Here is a 23,749-nt window from a genome sequence, read left to right as displayed (position 1 = left end):
CTGGGATTATAGCCTAGAGCCACCACACCTGGCCTGAGGTTTCTTGGGGGTTTTTTGTTTGTTTGTTTGTTGTTTTCAACTACCAAAAAATCAAAGCAATATTATTCCATTACAACATGTGTCTATCCCTAAAGGTAAAAGATAACTCTAAACAGTGGTATTTTTGTGTAATAGAATTACAAAACACTATTCTTTTTCAGACTTTCCTATATACATTTTCGTTTTTGTTATATTGAATATGTATATGACAAAAGATGGCTTAAAAAAAGCCAAGCTGGGAGTGATAACTAACTCAATACTACAAAAAATAAAATAAAATTAGCCAAGCATTGTGGCATTTGCCTGTGATCCCAGTACTTGGGAGGCTGAGAGAGAAGGATCACAAGTTTGAGGACAGCCTCAGCAACTTAGGCTCTCAGCAACTTAGTGAGACCCTGTTTCCAAATAAAAAAATGAATACAGCCCAGAGATAGGAGATACCTGGGTTCTATCCCAGATAGCACACACACACACACAAAAAAAAAAAATTTAAAAAGGGCCAGAGGTGTAGCTAGGTCCCCAGTACTATAAATAGAGAGATAGATAAGATAGATACATAGATAGATAGATGGAATCCAGCAATTGTCCGTCCCATGGGTTCCAGAATCTTGGAGTGGAATCTTATATATTTTTTGTCACTGTATGTCTGGCACATATTGAAATATTAATATTGGAGAGGCAGAATGACCAGTAGTTAAGAGTTCTAGAATCAGACACAAATATGAATTTTAGCTCCAATATATATTGATAAGGGTTCCAGTCCTTTATTTAACTTGGCTGGGACCCAAATTCTCCAAATATAAATCAAAACAGGGGCTGTGGGTGTGGCTCAGATGTCACATATTTAGAATGCATGAAGCCCTGGGTTCAATCTCCAGTACCCCAAAATAAAAAATAAAAGATGAAACAATGCTTATAAGACTGTGGCAAGAAAAACGTACTAAGCACATATAACATATTTATGGCTCAGATACAATAAAATGAAGCCTCATTACTATTCATTTGATTTGATTTATGCTGAAAGAGCTTATTAAAGATACAAAACAAAACTAAGCTTCAAGAGAAGACTTTCATTGGAAATTTTAACTGCACACTGGGGATGTAGCTGAGTGGTAGGGTTCTTGCTTGGCATATGGAAGGCCCTGGGTTCAATTCCCAGCACCCCTCAGCACTCCACCAAAAAAATACCCTAATTGCACTAAAAATCAAGAGGCCAAACTTGGTCTGTTGAAAAACTGACTAAAATGTGCAGTCATATTCTTGTATCTAGGAATAAACTAGTGAAGTTACCATCTATTTAATGCGTAAACACCACTTATGAGTACTGGATGCAGTCGTAGCAAAGCTAAAAAAAAAGAGAAACGTATACTTATTTTAATCTAAAGATAGAATGGAAAAAGGAAACCAAATAAATATACAAAACATGACTAAGACTTGACGAATTGAGAGATTAAAAGAACAAGTAACATTATCATTAATTTTGCTTAGCCTTTCTCTTCCTCATTATTTTTGGACAAGGAGCCTATCTTTTTGGGCACTGTTCTACCCCCAAAGTCTGTAATAGTGCCCAGTACAGTAAAAGTGCTCAAAAAATATTTATAAGATGATTTACAAAAGAAAGTCTCAGTAAAACTGATGTGAGAAGGACTTCAAGGGAGGAGCATCAGGAGTAGGTGAGAAGCTTTTTCTGATAAGTGCTTTATCTCCTTGTTTTAAGGAGTTTCCTTGGGAACCTCAAATGGAATGTCAGCATACATAGTCAACCTTACATCTCCAAAGGGGGTTAAGCTAGAGCCTCTTTGCCAACCCCATTAGAGGCTGTTGGTTCCAAGTATTTTTAATGAGCCCTTTATTTAGGTGTATCAGTGTTTTAAAATAAAAATAAAATAGGGCTGGGGGTGCAGCTCAAAGGTAGAATGTCCCTGGGTTCAATCCCCAGTACCACAAAATATAAATAAATAAATAGGTAAGTATATAAATAAATAAATAAATAAATAAATAAATAAAATAGAGCTTGGGGTGTTGGCAGAGGTAGAATGTCCCTGGGTTCAATTCCCAGTGTTAGAAATAAATTTTTATGGCATCAGGAAAAGGCACGTGTTTGAAAGCTGATTGACTGACAATGCAATTTTACTTTATTGCAAAAAAAAAAAAAAAAAAAAAGTGCTCCCAAGTATGGAAAACACACCTGACAAAGAATCAGGTAGTTCTTATATCAGCCTTCTGCCCTGAACAGCTTCACATTCTTCCTGGTCAGCTCCAAGGAAGACCTCTAAATATGCAATATCTCTCGAGCACTCTCTCTTTTTTTATTACTTTTTTTTTTTTCGGTATTAGGGGTGGAATCAAGGGGCATTCTACCTCCGAGCTATAACCCCAGTACTTTTTTATTCTTTATTCTGAAACATGGTCTGAAATCCTCCTGTCTCAGCCTCCCAAATACTGGGATTACAAGCATAAACCACCAGGCCAGGCTGCAATCTCTTAAGAAATGCTAATTTTGCAAAGGAAAGTTAAGTCCCTGCCAGGTTACAAAATGACTTAAATTAAACTACTCCTTTGACGGAGAAGATAAAATTTAAAAATACAACTATATTCTCACACCAGCATTACAAAATCAAAAGTGTTTGTAAATATGGGAGGAATTAGCTCTTAACTTCCAAGTCTGTTCTAACGGACATGCTGCTAAAGGCAATGAAAGGCATATTGTAAATATCTTGGTGCAATCTAAAAGCGGGCCTAGAGACAAAAATGGACCTCTGGAATTGAAGACTAGGGGTGGAAAATGGCTTTATGTTTGAGAATTATCTATGCCATATTTTCATTTAAAAATGCAAGTTTGGAGCCGGGCGTGGTGGCGCACGTTTGTAATTCCAGTACTGCGAGGCTGAGAAAGAACTGCACAGGTTCGAAGCCAGCCTCAGCTACTTAGTGAGGCTCTCAGCAACTTGGTGAGACCCTGTTTCTAAATTAAGTATAAAAAGAATAGGTCTGGGAGTGTAGCCCGGAGGTAGAAAGCCCCTGGGTTCCCCAGCACAACAAAAAAAATGCAATTTTGTTCTTTTCAAGTTCTATCTTCCATACAAGAACCTAGAGACTAGCACGACACCCCACTCTCAGAAAGCCATACCTGGTGTTCCGTGCCAAGTCTCCAACTCCCGCCACAGGTTTTGGCCGTGTCCGCCCCTTAGCGGAAGTGACGTTTAAGGACCGGCCTGAAAGTAGGAGAGTTGAAAGGCCAGCCGTCGAAAAACCTCTAATGTTCTGAGGAAACTCCAAGATTCCGCTATCCTTTCTCTTCTTCATTAGGGTGTTTCCTAGAGCCTTACGACCACTAGTTTCCAATTCTAAATCATTCAAAACTTAGTAGCTCCTCTTTGGTGAAAAAGTGAGCACAGTTCTCCCAAGAACTACAATTCCCGCCAGGCCACGCGGCAAAAAAAAACTGGGGAAAGGGCTCAAGTGGGAGCAATGCACCCTGGGAAATGTAGTCCTCATAGGATGAAAAGTACAGTCACCTCGCCTTCCGCCAGTGAGGCTGGAGAAACCAGGTGTTCGGCTTAGAACCCGTTACTGCTTAAGGGGAAGAACCAAACCCTTCAGCGGCAGCCTCATTTCTCCACACATGGGGGATAGGATTTTTCCTTTATCCATATAAGGCGCTACAAATAACTTTCTGAAGAAATATATTTGTCTTTTCAATATCTCTAGTCAGAAAAAATTCCCGGAACTCCCCCACCTCACGCTCCAACTCGTGGGAAAAGGTGGCTTTTTTACAAGTGGATAAAATGGCTGTCCTCCTAGTTTTGCCATTGGTTGTCTTTTGCGTCCTTCAAGGGCGGTTTCTAGCCGCGGATTGGTTCGTTTTCCCTGGAGGGCGGGGAAAGACTTGGCAAGGTTCTCCCACCGCCTGAGAAGAGAAGAGGGGTGGAGGTGACGCTGTGTTCTCGAGAGCTACTGGACAATCTTCCTGTCACTCTAGAGATGTGCAGCCTATAGTGAAGTCGGCTGCCCCTCCAAGAGGGCGAGGGGCGGGGCTAGTGCGTGGTGGGAAGGGGCGGGATTCTGCCGCCGCGGCTGCCGCTGGAGCCGGTGTCCGGGCTGGTGATGGGGTTAATTCCCTGTCGTAAGACTCTTACTTGCACCCACCCAGCTCCGCCGTCGCCCCGCCGCGCCGCGCTCCAACCGCCTCCTCCTTCTCCTCCTCAGTAACGCGGGTAAGATGCCCTCCCCTCCTCCTCCACTCCCCGGGAATAACGCGCCTCCTCCCTCCCCTCCCCCGCCCGCCAACCGGTAGCGCTAACGGAGCCGGAGGCCGGGAGAGACCTGCGGTGTGGGAGAAGCCGGCCTCGCCCGCCCCGCCCGCGGCGCCCGGGAAGGGCTCTCGGCGGTGCTGCTGCTGCCAGCCGCCGGGAGGTCGGGGCGAGGGAGCCGCGCTTGGCCCTCGCGGCGCCTGCCGCTGCAGCCTTACCTTGTGCCCACCGCCCCCACCCGGGCCGTGTGAAAAGCAAACCCCTCGAGGCCTACGAGGAGGCCGGGGAAGGTTCCCGAGTCCCGCCATGGCTGCTGCCGCAGCTGCTCCTGCAACCCCAGGGACTGTGGAGGCAGCGCGGCAGGCTTGCCGGAGCGGGCGCCGGCGCGCTGCGGCTCCCGGGTGGCTGCGCCCGCGCCGCGAGCTGCGGGCTCGCCCCAGGGCCGCTGCCCCGGCCTTTCTCGGGAGAATTTGCAAAAAGGAAACAAGACATTCTGACGGGTTGGTGAAATGGAGGTGCATCTCGCCTGTGGTACAAGAAAAAGCACAGTGGGAATGTTAAAAAGAAAGTTGAATGGCTGTCAGTGCCGAGGTCCCCGGGGATCCGATTTACACACTTTATTATGCTGGAGCTTTCGGCTGCTCCCCCAAATCCCTATGTATGGAGGGTTTTTTGTTGTTTTCTTTTTTGTGGCTGTTAGGTGCAAAGGAGTGCCACTGTAGTTGGAACTTGTTTTTGTAAAGCGTCTTTGATTGTTGAGGCTATCACGTCCGATGCACAATTGTCTTGGGATAGCAAGTCAACTAAATAAAAAGTGACGAGGTGACTTCCCAAATAGGTTTAGTAAATACCAAACATTTTATATAATTAAAATTTTCAGGGGTAAAAATTATATGCCTCAAAGGTCATAGTTCGCCGAATTGTAACTTTCAAGAAACTCTTTGCGTTTAGCTTGTCTTTAGTTGAGAACATTTGTTCTCATAACTAAAGACAAGCTAAACGCAGAGTTAAGATGGTTAATGTCAAACTGAAACTACACCTACTTGTAATATTTGAATAAGTCAGATGCATGAACTTATTTAGTAGACTAACAGTTTGACTAGAGTGATTAGACACCTCAAATTGGCATATTTCATTATGTTCTAGGGCATTCTCTTATACCTTCTCATTTTTGCTTTTTCTCCTCTTCTCTCTGTCCCCCCCACCCCCGGTACTGGTGTTTGAAACCAGGGGAAACCTATCTCTGAACTGCATCCCCAGCCTCTTTAATTTTTTATTTTTTATTTTGAAACAGTGTCTCATTAAGTTGGTGAGGCTGGCATCGAACTTGCCATCTTCCTCTCAAGTACTTTGATTAGAGAGATGAGCCACCACTTTTTTTTTTTTTTTGGCCTAGAAGAATATGAACTTAAATAATGGATTCTGTAATCTCTAGTAGACATACCTGTGTGACTTTTAGACATACAGATAAAATTGTAGGCCCATTTTTGAGTCTTGTTACCACAAAAAACTTGGACTTTGAAAAAATTTCCAAGATTTGATTGTGAGACCATTTTTTCTGGGTCTGACAACTATACTACTAGCTTAGGGATCTTCTGTATTCCATTACTAACACATCAAGGTACAGAATTGAAATAGATCTTCTATAAAGCATTCAGGACCAGGAAGAAATTTGGACATGTGTTGATAAAAAAATATGCAATTAGAAGGTTAAGTCCCCTCAGTTCCCCATGAAGTACTCACAGCATACATTGCCAGGAGTACTATTTTGCAAACTTGATGGCTAAGTTATAAATTATACAGTTGATGCTTTCAGATCTCATTGTGTATTATATGTCAAAAGGGCTGATGAAAATTTAGCAGGCTTTGACTTCATTTTACTGACTACATGACCCCCTATGAACTTTAGTGGAGTTTCTCCGCTTGTAAAATGGGGAGGATAATGCTGTTTGTGCAATTGTGAGGACCAGGAATAGTTTGTAAGCCCTGAGCATTGTTTCTGATACAAACATAGTTTGTGTGATTAACTACTGTTATTTTCATACATAGTTAGAAAATCAGGTTATTGTTCATATGCACAGTGTATTGTTGCAGCCTAAAATCTTCTTCTGTTATTGAGAAGTACTATAGGAGTATTAGTTTGTGTAGTGACATAATTGCAGTTTGCAGCTAGCCTTTTTTTTTTTTTTTTCTTGGTGGTACTGGGGTTCCTGGAAACCCTTCTACCTCCGGGCTACAAGCCCAGACCTAATTTTTAATATTTTTATTTGGAAACAGGGTGTCTTAAGTCAGCATGGCTGGCTTCGAACCTGCGTGATCCTCCTGTCTCTGCCTCCCAAGCGCAGGGATTACAAGCGTGCACCACCACGCCCGGCGCTAGGTAGCCATTTTTTTAAGGAGGTAGTTCACAGGAAACTTGTTATCAAGTACAGAAGAGTTCTTATGGAAGATTTTTGTGTGTGTGTCTTTGAACTAAAATTCAAGTGTTTAGGAATATATTTTAAATGCATCATATTAAATAAAAGTTGATATATTCCATGTTGTTGTGGTAAACTATTAAATTTTATTTAGCCGATGTTATTTCAAGAGCTAGTTTATGTAGTTGGTGTCCAAATGCTTTGTGTTAGCATGGCCACAGCCAAGTGACAGTTGAACTCTTTAATATAGAATTAAGCATAGACAAATCATTTTAATTCATTTGGCTGTACCATGCAACAGTTTTGGTGCTCCTCTGTCTTAATTCTCATTACTTATTAATACATGAATGTTTCTTTTCTATGACACAACATGCTATTCCATTCTCTTTCCAGGCACTGGGTCTTCACATATAAAGGTGTCCTTGGAGTGTGTACAGTTAAGCCAATTTAAGCTTGGCATAAACAGTTTTGTTATGAAGCTTTTTGGTTGTTTTGTGTGTGTGTGTGTGTGTGTGTGTGTGTGTGTGTGTGTGTGTCTTTGTCTTTGGGGGGGGGTAGGGAGAATGGCGATTAAACCCAATGGCATTCTAACTTCAAGCTCCCACCCTCGCCAGATTTTATTTTCTATTTGGAAACAGGTTCTCGCTAGGTTGATGAGTCTCACTACTTGCTGAGGCTGTCCTCAAACCTGTGATCCTCCTGTCTCTACCTCCCAAGTACTGGGATTACAGGCATACAACAGCACACCCGGCTCACTAGGAAGTATTTCTGACAGTAATGCCCAAGTCGGCATTCAAGACAGCTGTACCTTAATGCTGAATAGTGAGCCAAGGTGAATAATGCTTTGGTACACCTCTCAAGTTGCCCAACTCCCTATAGTTGGATGCTTCTCAAAGGAGGTCCTTCAGGGCAGCAGCAGGAAAAGATTTTAGAAAATTGAAATAAGCTCTTTCACATTGTACAGAAGGTGTGTATTGCCTTGCATTGCCGTGCCAAGTAATAAAAGTTTTTTTTGATCTAGCAGATTAAAATCCCCAATTATACCCATTTAACTTACTTTTAATTCTCAGAAATAAGTAAGCACTGAGAGTAAGTTTTTTTTTTTTTTCTGTTTTTGAAAATGTTACACAAATCAACACTGAAGTCTTGATGGGTTTCTGATATGTTGTTACTATTTGAAGTAGAAAATTTTACTCTTTAATCCTCTCCATGATCTATTGTAAATATGCAGGCAGTTATGTGTCAAAGAAGTGTGGTTACAAAGGGCATTAAAATTTTTAGATAACTCTTGCAGTACCAAACCACAAAATCAATATTCTGTGAATAGTAATACATACAGGGATAATAATTTCTTACAGCTTTATATGTAACTGAGATGGCAGTTGTAAAAAAAAAAGTATGTGTCCATTTTACTCAGTATGATAATTTTTTTGGGGGGGACAGTACTGGGGATGGAACCTAGGGCCATTCTACTTCCAAGCTACACCCCTAGCCCTATTTTTTATTCTTTATTTTGAAACAGGGGTGTCTCACTGAGTTACAAAGGGCCGAGGCTGTTCACGAACCACAGTCCTCCTGTCTCAGCTTCCCAAATGCTGGAATTGCAAGCATGAGCCATAATGCCCGGCTTATAATATTTTTAAAGTATTAAATCATCTTCCCCTTAGTCCCTAGAACTTTCCAGAGTCTTTACCACTAATATGGACCTATGCAAAGAATCAAGTCATATAAACAAAATTTTTCTCTAATTTGATTTCTAAGATGTAATCAATTGATAGAAATTAGTTCCTAAACCATGGTTCAAAGCTAGTTCTCTACCTTAATTTTCCAGCAATTTGGTTTTTTATTTCTAGACTTTATTTCTTAATATTTTGCCTTTTCTCTCCTGTCCTTAGTCTCTTTATACACTCTTTTTCTTTTGAGTTTTGAAGGCCTCTACTTTATGACCTTTGTTGTTTTCTTTTTGCCTTGTGAATTATAGATTTGCTTCTTTTTCCTTAATTTCTACCTGTAAGATCACACCTAAGCAAATTGTCAGGTTTTTGAGCCTTGTTTCATAAGTGCTATATCCCTTAACTTGTTTAAATGATAACTCTTATGGCTACTCAACTCATGTTTCCATCTACAGCTCCCTCCAGCTCTTTCAAAAGAAATTAAGTAGAATGCTATGTGTATTTTTATTCTTGACCCTTCTTGAAAGGCAATAATTAGATATTATTGTCTCTTATAAGGGTTTAAAGTACTATAATTTGACTTCTGCCAACTTTATTTTGTGAATTACAGCTACGAATTACTTTTGTGGTTTAGCTGTGCAGTTAACTTTAGTAACCTGTCTTCTACATGAAAGAAATTCCATAACTAGAGTAAAACAACACCTTACAGTCTGAGATAGAAGGTTAACTGACTACACATTGGCCTTGCTGTCGTGGTCCTCATTGGGGAAGGAAGCTCTGAAATTGGGTGAAGGAAAAGGATTTAGTGTTGTGAAATTAACAATCTGTGTGGGGTGTGTGTGCATGCACACACACACACACACACACACACACACACACACACACACACAGAGCAATAGCTTAAATGAGCATTAGATCCTTGTTTTGTGGTACTGAGGGTGGAACCCAGGGGCTTTTCTACCTTCAGGCTATACTCCCAGACTATTTTTATACTATATTTGGAAACGGTCTCAGGTTGCTGAGAGCCTCATTCAGTAGCTGAGGCTGGCTTTGAACCTGTATGATCCTCCTGCCTCAGCCTCCCAAGCACTGGGATTACAAGCATGGGCCACCATGCCCAGCTAGACCCTTGTTTTAAAAAATCCTTTGGGAAAGAAGCTAGCCTATTATATTTTTGTGAGCATAAAACTAATCTGTTTTGAAAAAAAATTCATACATGCATATATATGTATGCCATGTATTACATATATATTTTACATACCCATATATTCATAACGGGAAATGGTTATAACTAGTGTAGAGGTTTTTGGTTTTGGTTTGCTTGGTTTTTTTTTTTTTTTTTTTTTTCTGCATTGGAGTTTAAACCCAGGGGTTTGAGCTACACCCCAGCCCTATTTTTTATTCTTTATTTTGAGACAGAGTCTCACTAAATTGCAGAGGCCCTCACTAAGTATCTGAGGTTGGCCAAGAACCCACAATCCTCCTGTCTCAGCCTTCCAAGTACTAGTATTGAAAATGTGTACCACCATTCTGGCCTAGCTGGCTAACTAATTTGGGTGAAAAAGAGAAATTAAACTTCTTCTTAGCCTGAGGTGGCTCATGCTTGTAATCCCCACTTGGGAGGCTGAGACCAGCCTCAGCTGGTTTAAGAGACACTGTTTCCAAATAAAATATAAAATAAGTCTGAGAGTGTATCCTGGAGGTAGAAGGCCCCTGGGTTCTATCCCCAGTACCACCAAAAAGAAAAAGAAAAAATGCTTTTTAAGTTATGTTGCCATTCCTGTACTGACCATACCTCCATACCTCTTTTAATATAATACTACTACATGTCTTAAAGCAATGGGGGAGGAATGTGGAAGAGATCAAAAGTAAAAATGTCTACCAGCTTTAAGAGATATGCTTTTCAAAATATGTAACACAGATAACTTTGCTCCCAAACATTTTAGTTTGTATTTATGATTTGAGATAGGTCGGTATTTCTTTCTATGTGTGACTATCCAATTTTTATCTCAACACCATTTGTTGAGAAGATTTTTTTTTTTTTTTTTGTGGTACTAGGGTTCCTGGAAGCCCTTCTACCTCCGAGCTACACTCCCAGACCTATTTTATATTTTTATTTAGAAACAGGGTCTCCTAAGCCAGCGCGTGCCGCTGGCTTTGAACCTGCGTGATCCTCCTGTCTCCGCCTCCCAAGCGCGGGATTACAAGCATGCGCCACCACGCCCAGCCTTGTTGAGAAGATTTTTGTGTGTGTATATGGTTCTAAAGATTTAACTCAGGGGGGCTTTACTTCTGAGCATCACCTCTAGCTTATTTTATTTTTTTGTATTTAAACAGTCTTGCTATGTTCCTGAGGCTGATCTGAACCTGGGATCCTTCTGTCTCAGCCTGCCAAATACTGAGATTACAGGCTTGTGGCACTGCGCCCAGCTGAGAAGACTTTGTTCCACATTGAATTGTCTTGATTTCATGGTTGAAAATCAGTTGACCCCCCCCCCAAAAAAAAAGTGGGTGTTATTGCTCTTTTTAAATTTTTTATTGGTGCATTGTAGTCATGCATCTTAATGGGATACAAGATTATAGAGACATATATGCACACATCACCCAATTACCTCTTATCCAGTTCCCACCCCATTCCCTCTCCCTCCCTCCTTCTCATGGTTGGCTTAGTGATTGACTTTGATATATTTGTTAAAATACATATCATGTGCATTAGAGGATTTCCCTCTTCCCTCTCCCATGTAGGAGTTATTTCTAAAATAATTTTTTTCATTTCTTATGTTTGTTTTTGTGATAAGACTATACCATTTGAGTTTATGGCTTTGTGTGTGTGTGTGTGTGTGTGTGTGTGTGTGTGTGTGTGTGTAATTGGGGATTGAACCCAGGGACATTCTACCTCAGAGCTACACCCCCAGCCTGATTTTTAAATGGTCTCACTAAGTTGCAGAGGGCCTAAGAAGCTGAGGCTGGCCTGGAACCTGAGATCCTCCTATCTCAGCCTCCCAAGTACTAGGATTACAAGTGTGTACCACCACGCCTGGCTGATTTATGGCTTTTTGAAAACAAGTTGAAATTGGGATCTGTGAATCTTCCAACTTTGTTCTTTTTTCAAGTTTGGCTATTCTGAGTCCTCTTTATATAGTTTAGGATCAGCTTTCCAATTTCTCAAAGAAGCCAGCTTGAATTTTGATAGGGATTATGTCCGATACATAGGCTAATTTGTATAGTATTAGCAATTTAACAATATCAAGATAACTTTTTAATTTAATAATTCACTTAAAGAGTGATAAACTCATTACATGTTAACACAGATGCCTTATTTTAAAAAAAGAATGACACTGTTATATATTTTTGCAAATCTCTTTAGTGTCTGGCTTTGCAGAAGATGGCTTAATTCTCAAATCTTCTTTTGAATTCACTATGTTATGATATGTGGTTTTGAAATATTAAGAAAACAGTGGATATGGTGGTGCAGGCCTGTAATCACAGATTTGAAGCTAGCCTTTCAGCAACTTAGTGAAGCTGCTAGCAAATTGGCAAGATCCTGTTTCCAAATAAATAGGGGTAAGGGTGTAGCTCAAAGGTAGAATCCCCTTGAAAGTAACCTAGTGACCCCATAATGGTCTTATGACCATACTTTGAGAATCATTTGTCCTATAAAAAGAAGCAGTGTATGTTTGGAAACTCAGAAATCTGAAAGTCACAACTCTTGTTCTTAACTGACATGATTTTGTGCAAGCTGTACTTGCCTCTCAGTCTGTTTCTTCATATGCAAAATGAAAAATGACACTACTTTTTGAGGTTAAAAGAGGAAACATGATACCTGTGAAGGTTTTCGTATATAGAAATGAAAGGAATTATACTGCTTTCTCATTTAGATTTGTCAGGCTTTCTCTGTTACACAGGATTAGCTGATTTTTTTCCCAATGGAAAATTATATATCACAAAGTGGTAACCGTCATGTAAATTTGGTTCATTGTAGTAGTTACTTACTTAAGAGGTAAGCTAAAGTCATGTAGTTTACTGTTTTCAATTCTTTAAACTATAAAGGGTAGTGACCAAACAAAAGAAGCAGCCAATCAAGGTCAAAGAATTTCTCATAGCCAGGATTGGTGGCGCACACTTGTAATCCCAGCATTCAGGAGGCTGAGACAGCCTCAGCTACTTAGTGAGGCCCTTTACAACTTAGTGAGACTCTGTTTCAAAATAAAGAATTAAGGGGGGGGGGGCTGGGAGTGTAGCTCAGAGGTAGAATGCCCTTGGGTTCCATCCCCAGTACTGTAAAAATAAATAAATAAATTCCTCATAAATAGGAAAGTAAAATTAATGCTTCCTTTAAACCACTTGTCACTCACCTCAATCCTCCTATTAACTGATGAATAATGTAGAAAAGTGCAAAAATTTTGCTATAATTAGAAGGTAATTTTAACATGTTTTTATTTGTTGTTAAAATTGTCGAGATTAAATAGAAATGACTTGAAATCCTTAATTATTCCATAAATACTGGACCCAATATTTTAGCTTTTTGGCAGTTTGGGGATCCAACCTAGGACTTTTTGTGTGATAGACAAGCAGTCTACCTCTGACCTGTATCCCCACTCATACGATAACAACTTTAACTTGAGATTATCTGGAAAACTAAAGTGGTACTGTTGCTAAACAGGATATGATGGGTTCACTCAACATTTTTTGAAAAGTTAATTGTATGCTCTCTACTGGCCATATACAACAGAGAGCCCTTGCCCTCATGGATCTTTCTTTTTGACAAAGAAATATATAGGTAAAATAAGATAGATGTTTTTGCATTGGAAACAAAACACGGGTTGGGTTGGAAGGTTCGAGAGCAATGGGAAGTGGGAGTCTGATAAGATATCTCTCAACTCTGAACAAACACTTGAATGAAGTGTGGGCTATGAGATGTGTACGGGAATAACATTCTGAGTGGAAGGAACAAAGTGCAGAAACCACGAAATGGGATCATAGTTGGATGAAGATGGTAATATTCAAATGATTTCTTGAAGGCAGGATTTAAAAGAACTCGTAAATGATGAGGACCAAGGTGTGGCTCGGGGGTATATTATTAGTTAAGCAAGTTACTCCTGCATCCCAAATTAAGTAGAGTTTAGGAAAACCTTGGAAAGCCTAAATACACATATCAAGAACTTCCTGGCTTTTCAATGCTAAACCAAAAGATCTCATTTTTATTAAACAAAATTGCATGTGTGTATGCGTATGTGTGTTACTGAAGATTGAACCTAGAGATGTTCTACCACTGAGCTACATCTCCAGCCCAGCAAACCCCCCACCACCACTGCTTTTTTTTAAAGTTAGGATATAGCAAAATTGCTGAGGCTGGCTTCCAACTTTTGATCTATTTCAGCCTCCCAAGTACTGGGAACACAGGTGTGTACCACTGTATCTGCCTCACCCCTTTGTGGTACTAGGGGTTGAAACCAGGGGCATTCTATCTCCAACCTATACCCTCAGCCCTATTTTTTAAATTTTGAATCAGGGTCTGGCTAAGTTTCTGAGGCTGGCTGCAAACCTGCTCCATCCTGCTGTCTCAGCCTCCAGAATAATGGGATTACAAATTTGTACCACCATGCATGGCTCCTAGCCCTTTTTTATTAAGAAGGTTTGAATATTCTTGAAATTTTAGAATTAAACTTTTTTTCTGTTCCATTGATTGACTTTAGATAATCAGGTGTTTGTATTCATTAGGTGTCACTAAATATTTTTTCCTAAAATGCATTTACAGCATATAAAGCCACTGAATTTTAAGAGGCATGTGTTTAAAGAATGTGTTAGGCTGTATTCCCAGCATTTGGGAGGCTGAGACAGGAAAATTTGGGTTCACGGCCAGCCTCAGCTACTTAGGCCCTCTGCAACTTATTGAGACCCTGTTTTCAAATAAAGAATAAAAAAAATAGGGCTGAGGGTATAGCTCGAAGGTTAAAATACCCCTGGGTTTCATCCCTAGTACCAAAAGAGGAGGGAGGGAGGGAGGAAGGGAGAGAGAGAGAGAGAAAGAAAATATGTTAGTCTACAGAGGTTTCTTATTATATGATCTTTCCATATAAAGATCCAGAATAAGTCGGGCATGGTGGTGCATGCTTATTCCCCTAGTACTCAGGAGGGTGAGGCAAGAGGATCCCAGGTTCAAATCTGGCAATTTAGCAAGGCTCTTAGCAACCTAGTGAGACTCTGTTTTAAGAAATAAAATTGGTCTGGGGGTATAGCTCAGAAGTAGATTGCCTCTGGGTTCAATTCCCAGTACCACAAAAAATAATAAATAAAAATGCAGAATGTGCATATTCCTATATTACAGAAAGTAGAGTGCACCAAGGGGTTGGAGGAAAGGAAAAATGAGAGTGATTCCTTAGTGGGTATGAGGTGATGAGAAAGTTTCTAAACTAGACGCAGCTGGTGGCTACACAACATTGTGAATACACTACTACTAAATTGTACCTTTGAAATAGTTAATTGTAGCTGGTCGTGGTGGCTCACACTTGTAATCCCAGCATTTGGGAGGCTGAGACAGGAGGATCTCACAGGTTTGAAGCCAGCTTCAGCTACTTTAGTGAGGCTCTCAGCAACTTAGTGAGACCCTGTTTCCAAGTAAAATATAAAATAGGTCTGGGAGTATAACCTGGAGATAGAAGGCTCCTGGGTTCCACCCCTAGTACCACACACACAAAAAAGTTAATTGTAACTGGGCATGGTAGTGCACACTTGTAATCCCAGTACTTACAAGGCTGAAACAGGAGGATTTCAGGTTCACAGCCATCCTCCCCAACTTGTGAAGCCCTCCACAACTTAGTGAGATCCTGTTTCAAAATACAGAATAAAATAGAGCTGAGGGTGTAGCTGGGAGGTACAATGCCCCTGGGTTCAATTCCCAATACAAGAAAAAAATAATTAGTTCACTGTATGTTATTTTGAGCTGGATTTGTGTGTGTGTGTGGGGGGGGGTAATGGGGATGGAACCCAGGGGCATTCTACTTTCGAGCTACGCCCCCAACCCTACTTTTTATTATTTATTTTGAAACAAGGTCTCACTGAGTTGCAAAGGGCCTCACTAATTAGCTGAGGCTGTTTTTTAACCACAATCTCCTGTCTCAGTCTCCCAAATGCTGGAATTACAAGCATACACCACCACGCCAGGCTAGCTGGATGTTTTTAAAAAGGAATATGTTAAGCTCACATTAACTTTACATATGAATTATGCTGATCCAGAGAAGCATAACATTTTCAGTTTTGAATGGATTTTGTTGTTGAATCACGGTTATTGTCACTTGTACTTAACAACTTTTGGAATAGCAGTTTATATTTGTAAGAGCCAGGTTTAAAATTCTTAAATTCATCATCTGGATGGTCTTTTCTCGGTCTAAAGTATAATGAAATTTTCTGGTTATAACTCTATAGTACATGAAAGATTTTATCATGGTATATATCTGGTTTACACATTTCATAGCTTTTTGTGAGTATTGACTTTTTATTTTTTTAGCCCCCTTGTGGTACCAGGAATTGAGCCCAGGGAAATTCTACCTCTGAGCTATACCGCCTACCCTATTTTATATTTTATTTGGAAATAGTGTCTCACTAAGTTAATGAAAGCCTTTGCTGAGGCTAGTTTTACGCCTCTGCTCCTCCTGTCTCAGCCTCCCAAGTACAGGGATTACAGGTGTACACCACCAAGCCTGGCTTTTATGGTCTTTTTAATTAAATATCTGAGGTCTCAGGGATCACATGGGATTTGGGTATTCCTTCTAAATTCACATAAGTGATGTTAAGTCTAGTTAATTGAATTTCTTTTATATATGTCCTATCACAAAATTTGAGAACAGGTATTTTTGCTTTGCCCTGTGTTCTCACACAACTTTTTACCTGGTATCTTAGCTTTCCCAGATACCAAGTTATAGTAGTCCCTGTTTATCTACAGAGAATACATTCCAATACCCCCAGTGGATGCCTAAAACCTTGACTATTACTGAACCATATATAACCATTTATTTTCCTATAGATGCATACCTGTGATAAAGTTTAGCATATAAATTAGGCATAGAGAATAACAATGCTAACAATAAAGTAGGACTATCATAACGATATCTTATAATAAAAGTTATACAAAAATGGTCTCTGTCAATGTATATTCTACTATTTATACTTCTTGTGATAAGACAAAGTGAGGTAAATGACATAGGCATTGTGACACAGCGTCAGGCCACTACATAAGTGTTCCTGGAATATAGGCACTGCAGTACCTCAAAAATCAATCTGAAGCCAGGTGTGGAGGCACACGCTTGTAATTCCAGCATTTGGGAGGCTGAGACAGGAGGATCAGCCCTCTGCAACTCAGTGAGACCCTGTTTCAAAGTATTAAAGAATACAAAATAGGGCTGGGGGTGTAGCTTGGGGGTAGTCCCTGGGTTCCATCCCCAGTACCACCAAAAAAAAAAATAAAAAAGTCAATCAGTCTGACAACTGAGAGGGCCAGTAAGTGACCACCAGGCAGGGTAGCTTGTGGTGTGACTTCCAGGCTGGTAGCTCATAATGTGTATAGCTTGAGATAAGGGAGGACTGTAGTATTTACCCAGGTTTTTGTTTTTGTTTGTTTGTATCCTGGGAATTGAACCAAGGGCATTCTACCTCAGAGCTACATCCCAACCTCTTTTTTTATTTATTTATTTTTTTTACTTTTTTATTTTTTTTGGTGATACTAGGGGTGGAACTTTCTACCTTAGGGCTATACTCCCAGACCTATTTTATATTTTATGTGGAAACAGGATCTCACTAAGTAGCTGAGGCTTGCTTCAAACCTGTGCTATCCTCCTGTCTCAGCCTCCCAAGTGCGAGGATTATAAGTGTGCACCACCACACCTGGCCTCTTTTTTATTTTGAAATAGGGTCTCCTTAGCCTGGCGTGGTGACTCACGCTTGTAATCCCAGCATTCAGGAGGCTGAGAACGGAGGATTGCAGTTCGTGGACAGCCTTAGCTACTTAGGCCCTCTGCAACTTAGTGAGACCCTGTTTCAAAATAAAGAATAAAAAACAGGGCAGGGGGTGTACCTCAGAGGTCAAATGCCCCTGGAATCCATCCCCAGACCTGGGAGGGAGGGAGGGAGGGAGGGAGGGAGGGAGGGAGGGAAGGAAGGAAGGAAGGAAGGAAGGAAGGAAAGAAAAAAATAGGGTCCTAGAAATAAAGAGAGAAAGAGAGAGGGAGGGAGGGAGGGAAGGAGGGAGGAGGGAAGAAGGAAGGAAGGAAGGAAGGAAAAAAGAAATAGACCGGGCGTGGTGGCGCACGCTTGTAATCCCTGCACTTGGGAGGCAGAGACAGGAGGATCACGCAGGTTCGAAGCCAGCTGCGCGTGCTGGCTTAGGAGACCCTGTTTCCAAATAAAAATGTAAAAATAGGTCTGGGAGTGTAGCCCAGAGGTAGAAGGGCTTCCAGGAACTCCAGTACCACCAAAAAAGAGAGAAAGAAAAAGAAAGAAAGGAAGGAAGAAAGAAAGAAAGACTCCCTAGGTTTCTGAGCGTCTCACTAAGTTGCTGAGTCTGTCCTCGAACCTGCAATTATCCTGTCAGCCTCCCAGGTACTGAGATCACAGGCATGCACTATTGTTTCTAGTTTGCCCAGTTAACCTGGAGATCTTCAAACTCCCAAGTCTAATGTTCTACTCAGTATTAATCATTTTAGGAATTAAGTAGGTCAATTAATGTACCTTTCTTTACCCCCAGAATTTAATGGAAACTAGATTGCTGGAGAATAGTTCAAAATAGTTACCTTGTCCAGCACACTGCAATTAGACTTCGTGTTTTTTCCCTCAAGACTTTCTAATGTTGCATGTAGAAGCTTCTTACTTTTGGAGTGGTCCACATTCTCTCTTGAATGTGTATCTCCTACTTTTCTAAATAAATCTCCCTTGTCTGAAAAATAAAAAAAAGAATTGCAAGTACAGTCAGTTGTGTGGGTGCATACCTGTAATCCCAGTACTTGACAGAGACCAGGAGGATTGCAGGTTGGAGGACAACCTCAGCAGCTTACAGGCCCCCAAGATCTTGTTTTGAAATAAAAAATAAACGAGGACTGGGGGTTTAGGTTAGAGGTAGGATGCCCTTCAGTTCAATCTTTAGTACCAACAAAAAATAATAATTGCCAGTTGCTTGCAGCAAATTACTTATGAACTTAAAAGACTATATTGACTCACTTCTATCATCTAAGTCAGTTAGGTTATAGAAAAAAATACCTGCATTTACTGGTGGTGAACAAGTGACTATGCATGCAGTATAAATTTTAGAGTTCCTTTATAGCCAGGTTACCAGCTAATTTCTAACTTACTGGTCATACTTTTTTTTTATTTTTTATTTTTATTTTTTGGTGGTACTGGGGTTCCTGGAAGCCCTTCTACCTCCGGGCTACACTCCCAGACCTATTTTATATTTTTCAAACAGGGTCTCTTACGCCAGCGCGGCTGGCTTCGAACCTGTGCGATCCTCCTGTCTCCGCCTCCCAAGCGCGGGGATTACAAGCGTGCGCCACCACGCCCGGCATGGTCATACTTTTAAGAATAAACCTAGCTGGGCGTGGTGGCGCACACTTGTAATCCCCACGCTTGGGGGTTGAGATAGGAGGATCGCACAGGTTCAAAGCCAGCCTCAGCCACTTTGAGGCTCTTAGCAACTTAATGAGACCCTGTTTCCAAATAAAATATAAAAATAGGTCTCGGAGTATAGCCCGGAGGTAGAAAGCCTCTGGGTTCCACCCCCAATACCACACACAAAAAAAGAATAAACCTGAGCACAGCATAGTATTCCCTGCCAGTCTTTCATTAAAATTCTTATCTAGCCATTGTTATAGCACTTGGTTAATGGATTCAACTAGATTGATATGTCTGTTTTCCCTTATAAGAGATCAGAAGCAAAGATTACAAGTAGCTTCCTGTTAGTGTACATGTAACTACACTAACATTAAGAACTGACAGCTGAATATCAGAGAAGAAATGGAACCATAAAAAGCATTTATCAAATAGTTTAAAAGCACAACAATTTAGAGCCATTTTGTATTGAAGTAAATTGTCCATGTACCTACTTAAAAAAAAAAAACACCAAGGTTATTATATTGCAGCCTGCTTTTTAATGAGAATAATGAAAAAAGTCATCTATAAAACTTATTTACTCACTTTGATTATGCTTATGCAAAGTAAGATATTATCAAGTAATGAAATGTGAATTAAAAATTAAATCACATTGAACTTTTGCTTATGAGCAGTGATTTATTTCAAACTCATCTTAGCCAAATTATATATAGTTATAATTTAGTCTTTCTGCATTGTGAAGTTTCAAGTCATTGCTCTTTGAGTTCAAGGGGATATAGCTTTCTGGTTTGTTTTTTGTTTTTTGTTTTTTGTTTTTCCCAGTACTGGAGATGGAACCCAGGGGCATTCTACCTCCAAACTACACCTCCAGCCCTATGTTTTATTCTTTATTTCGAAACAAGGTCTCTGAGTTGCAAAGGGCCTCACTAAGTAGCCAAGGCTGTGTTTCAGTCTCTGGAATGCTGGGATTACAAGCACGTGCCACCACTCCCGGCTTGGTTGTATTGATTTAATTATTTTATTACCATGTCAAAAAAAAAGTTAAATTGATTTGGAAATGTTTTTCATTATTGTATTCAATAAACGTCAGATTTTTACTTAGGGATTACATTGAAAACAAATGTTTATTTTCATAAAAATGATGGCTGGCTCATTGATGTTAATAATTATGACTAGATTATAAAGGAACCTGAGCTGCTCAGTCTGGTAATTGCAGAATTGAAGTTATTATGAATTGTCCATGAAAGAACTGAAAATAATTTGTTTTAATACAGAGTTTTGTGTGTTTATTTGTCTATATTAAAAGGGATTTTGCTTTTAGTGTTGTGAGATTTAACAGAAATTATGTTCCTTAATGATTATGAAAGCATACCTACATCTCCATTGGGGGTTGTTTTGGTTTATTACTGGGGATTGAATCCCAAGGGCATTTTACCTCTGAGCTACACTCCCAGCCGTATTTTATTTTTATTTTGAAAGAGGTTCTTATCAGGTTGATGAGAGTCTCACTACTTGCCAAGGCTATCTTTGAACCTACTCCAGTCCTTCTGTCTCGGCCTCCCAAATACTGTGATTACAAGTATGTACCACTATGCCAGCTTATTTTTTATTTTTAAAAACAGATCATACAGCCAGGCGTGGTGGCGCACGCTTGTAATCCCCGCACTTGGGAGGCGGAGACAGGAGGATCGCACAGGTTCGAAGCCAGCCGCGCTGGCGTAAGAGACCCTGTTTGAAAAATATAAAATAGGTCTGGGAGTATAGCCCGGAAGTAGAAGGGCTTCCAGGAACCCCAGTACCACAAAAAAAAAAAAAAAAAACAGATCATACAAAATTGATAAGGCTGCCCGAAAACCAGTCTTCCTGTCTCAGCCTCTCAAGTACTGGAATTACAGGCATACGCCACCGTGACAGGCTCCTACATCTCTCTTCTTTTTTTTTTTTTTTTTTTTTTTTTTTTTTGTTGTTGTTGTTTTGGTGTGTTTGTATGGTACTGGAGATTGAACCCAGGGCATTTTACCTCTAGGTTATACACCCCTGAGCTTTATTTATTTATTTATTTATTTGTTTGTTTTGGTCTGTGGGGGGGGGCTGCTGGGGGTGGAACCCAGGGGCTTTTCTACCTCCAGCTTATACTCCCAGACCCATTTTTTACTTTATTTGGAAACAGGGTGTCACTAAGTTGCTGAGAGCCTCACTAAGTAGCTGACGCTGGCTTCAAACCTGTGTGATCCTCCTGTCTCAGCCTCCCAAGTGCTGGGATTACAAGTGTGTGTCACCACGCCCGCTCCCCGAGCTTTATTTTGAAAAAGTTTCTCACTAAGTTTCAGAGGGCCTCACAAAAGTGGCTCAGACTGAATGCAAAACCTGCAATCCTCCTGTTTGAGCCTCCCAAATGCAGAGATTACAAACCTGTGACACCCAGCTCTTTCAACTTGATAGCTGATCTAATCCACAATTTAAATTCTTCACACTTAAGTCAGTCACTCATAGCTCTAGAGTTTCTATATGTGAGCATCTTGAGAATGGCAGTCTGGTTGCTAATGCTACCTTTTTATGGCGTAATGCCATATTTATTTAGATGAAGTATTAATTGGGAGTAGAGAAAGAAGTTGGTAGATATATGGGCACTTATAAAACCCAGATCATCACTTGGCACTACTGTTGAAGTTAGCTTTTGTGTCTAAAGGATTTGCAAACGTCCACATTCTAAAAATAAGTAATCTCTGCTGGGCGTGGTGGCACATGCTTGTAATCTCAGTACTGGGGAGGCTGAAACAGGAGGATCATGGTTTGCAGACAGCCTCAGCTACTTAGGCCCTTCCACTTAAGTGAGACTTTGTTTCAAAATAAAGAATAAAAAATAGGGGTAAGGTATAGCTCAGAGATAGACCACTCCTGGGTTCCATCCCCAGTACTGCAAAAAAATAAAATACATACATACATACATACATACATACATACAAGTAACTTCTTATAGTACTGTAAACCAGAATGTTTTTAATTGAAGTAAATATAAAGTAGAACATTTCAATAGGTAGTTTGTTGTTAGTGTTGCCCAACATGCATTCTATGAATGTTTATTGGTTACTAACTTGATTTATCTTTATATTTGAAATTGATTTTCTAAACTGGAGGAAGTTCAATGTATTTTTTTACTGAAATAAATACTTGAGCCGGGCATGGTTGTGCATGCTTGTAATCCCAGCATTCGGGAGACTGAGACCTGAGAATCGAGGTTCGTGGACAGCCTCGGCTACTACTTAGGTCCTCTGCAACTTAGGGAGACCCTATTTCAAAATAAAGAATAAAAATAGGGCAGGAGGTGTAGCTCGGAGGTCGAATGCCCCTGAGTTCCATCCCCAGACCCACCCCCCAAAAAAATGTACAGTACTTGATGCCTTTTTTTTTTTTTTTTTTTAAACTGGGTCTCTTAAGCCAGCGGGGCTGACTTCGAACCAGCGTGATCCTCACGTTTGCAACCGTGGGGATTACAAGTATGCGCCACCACTCCCAGCTTGATGCCTTTTTTATAAAGTGAGATTTGTCCTGTTAAGATTACAATATATATGTTATAGCAAAGCCAATAGCAATAATTTGTATAAATTTTCAATAGGTAGAAGTTAGCAATAATGTTTTCCAATCATCACCCTGAAAGAAGAAATAGGAAGGAAATGAGATGGATGGCAATTGCAAAATGAAGTGGTAAAAGAGCAGGAGAGTGTAGCTTATTAGGGTCCCAAAGGTAATGAGGAATTTAACTTGATGACCATGAGCAGGCATTTCAATATGAATTGAATGCTCTATGATTAGCACCTGATAAATAAACATTGTGCTCTAATCACTTCACTTTCCCTAGCACTTCAAAACAATAACTTGCTTCTACCTCAGAGCTACACCCTTAGCCCAAGTTTTTATTCACTAAGTTGTGAGGCCTCACTAAGTAGCTGAGGCTGGCCAGGAAACAAGTGATCCTTCTGTCTCAGCCTCTGCACACCACACCCAATATAAAATGTTTATTGTAATTTTTTCAAATATGTCAGTTATAGATAAACTGGATTTCACCAAGTTTTCTGTTCTGAAGGATATAATTAAGAAAATTAAATGTTTTCACAGAATGGGAGAAAATATTAGTAAATCATTTATCTAGTGAAGGACTTTATACAAAATACACAAAGAAGTTTTATTACTCGACAATAAAGAATATGAACCAATTTTAAAATGGGCAGTGATCTCAATAGACATTTGTCCAAAGAAAATAGGCATATGGCTGGGCGTAGTGGTGCACGCTCATAATCCCCACACTTGGGAGGCGGAGACAGGAGGATTGCGCAGGTTCGAGGCCAGCCGCGGTGGTTTAAGAGACCCTGTTTCCAAATAAAAATATATAAAAAATAGGTCTGGGAGTGTAGCCCAGAGGTAGAAGGGCTTCCAGGAACCCCAGTACCACCAAAAAAAGAAAATAGGCATGTGGCAGTAAAGACATGGAAAGACTCAGCATTATAACCCTTCTGGGAGATGCAAATCAAAACCATGATGAGATACCATTCAGTAGCAACTAGGATGGCTATAATCCTAAAGACAATGATATGGTGGGTCAAAGATGTGAAGGAACTGGAACCCTATTATACTGCTGGTGGGAATGTAAAATTGTTCAACCACTTGAGGCAACAGAGTTGCCATTTGACCCAGTAATCCAGTTTACAGGTATATAGGCAAGACAAATGAAAACATACGTCCACACAAAAGCTTGCACATGAATTTTTGTAAC

At 40.2% G+C, this 23,749-nt stretch overlaps 1 protein-coding gene across 1 annotated transcript in view; it reads right to left on the bottom strand.

Annotated features, from left to right (window-relative positions):
- Positions 1–3,852, bottom strand: part of ZRANB3 (zinc finger RANBP2-type containing 3) — a gene marked incomplete at both ends in the record, with an annotated part of 221,020 nt that extends 217,168 nt beyond the window's left edge. The window contains one exon of the mRNA XM_080688973.1: positions 3,779–3,852. Within this exon, the coding sequence (XP_080545099.1) occupies positions 3,779–3,852 (74 nt within the window). The remainder of the gene's footprint in view (positions 1–3,778) is intronic.
- Between the last annotated feature and the right edge of the window lie 19,897 nt (positions 3,853–23,749).

This window comes from Muscardinus avellanarius (genome assembly GCF_963383645.1).
Source record: "Muscardinus avellanarius genome assembly, chromosome: 2".
NCBI classification, from domain to species: domain Eukaryota; kingdom Metazoa; phylum Chordata; class Mammalia; order Rodentia; family Gliridae; genus Muscardinus; species Muscardinus avellanarius.
This window is presented reverse-complemented; position numbering and strand designations above follow the sequence as displayed.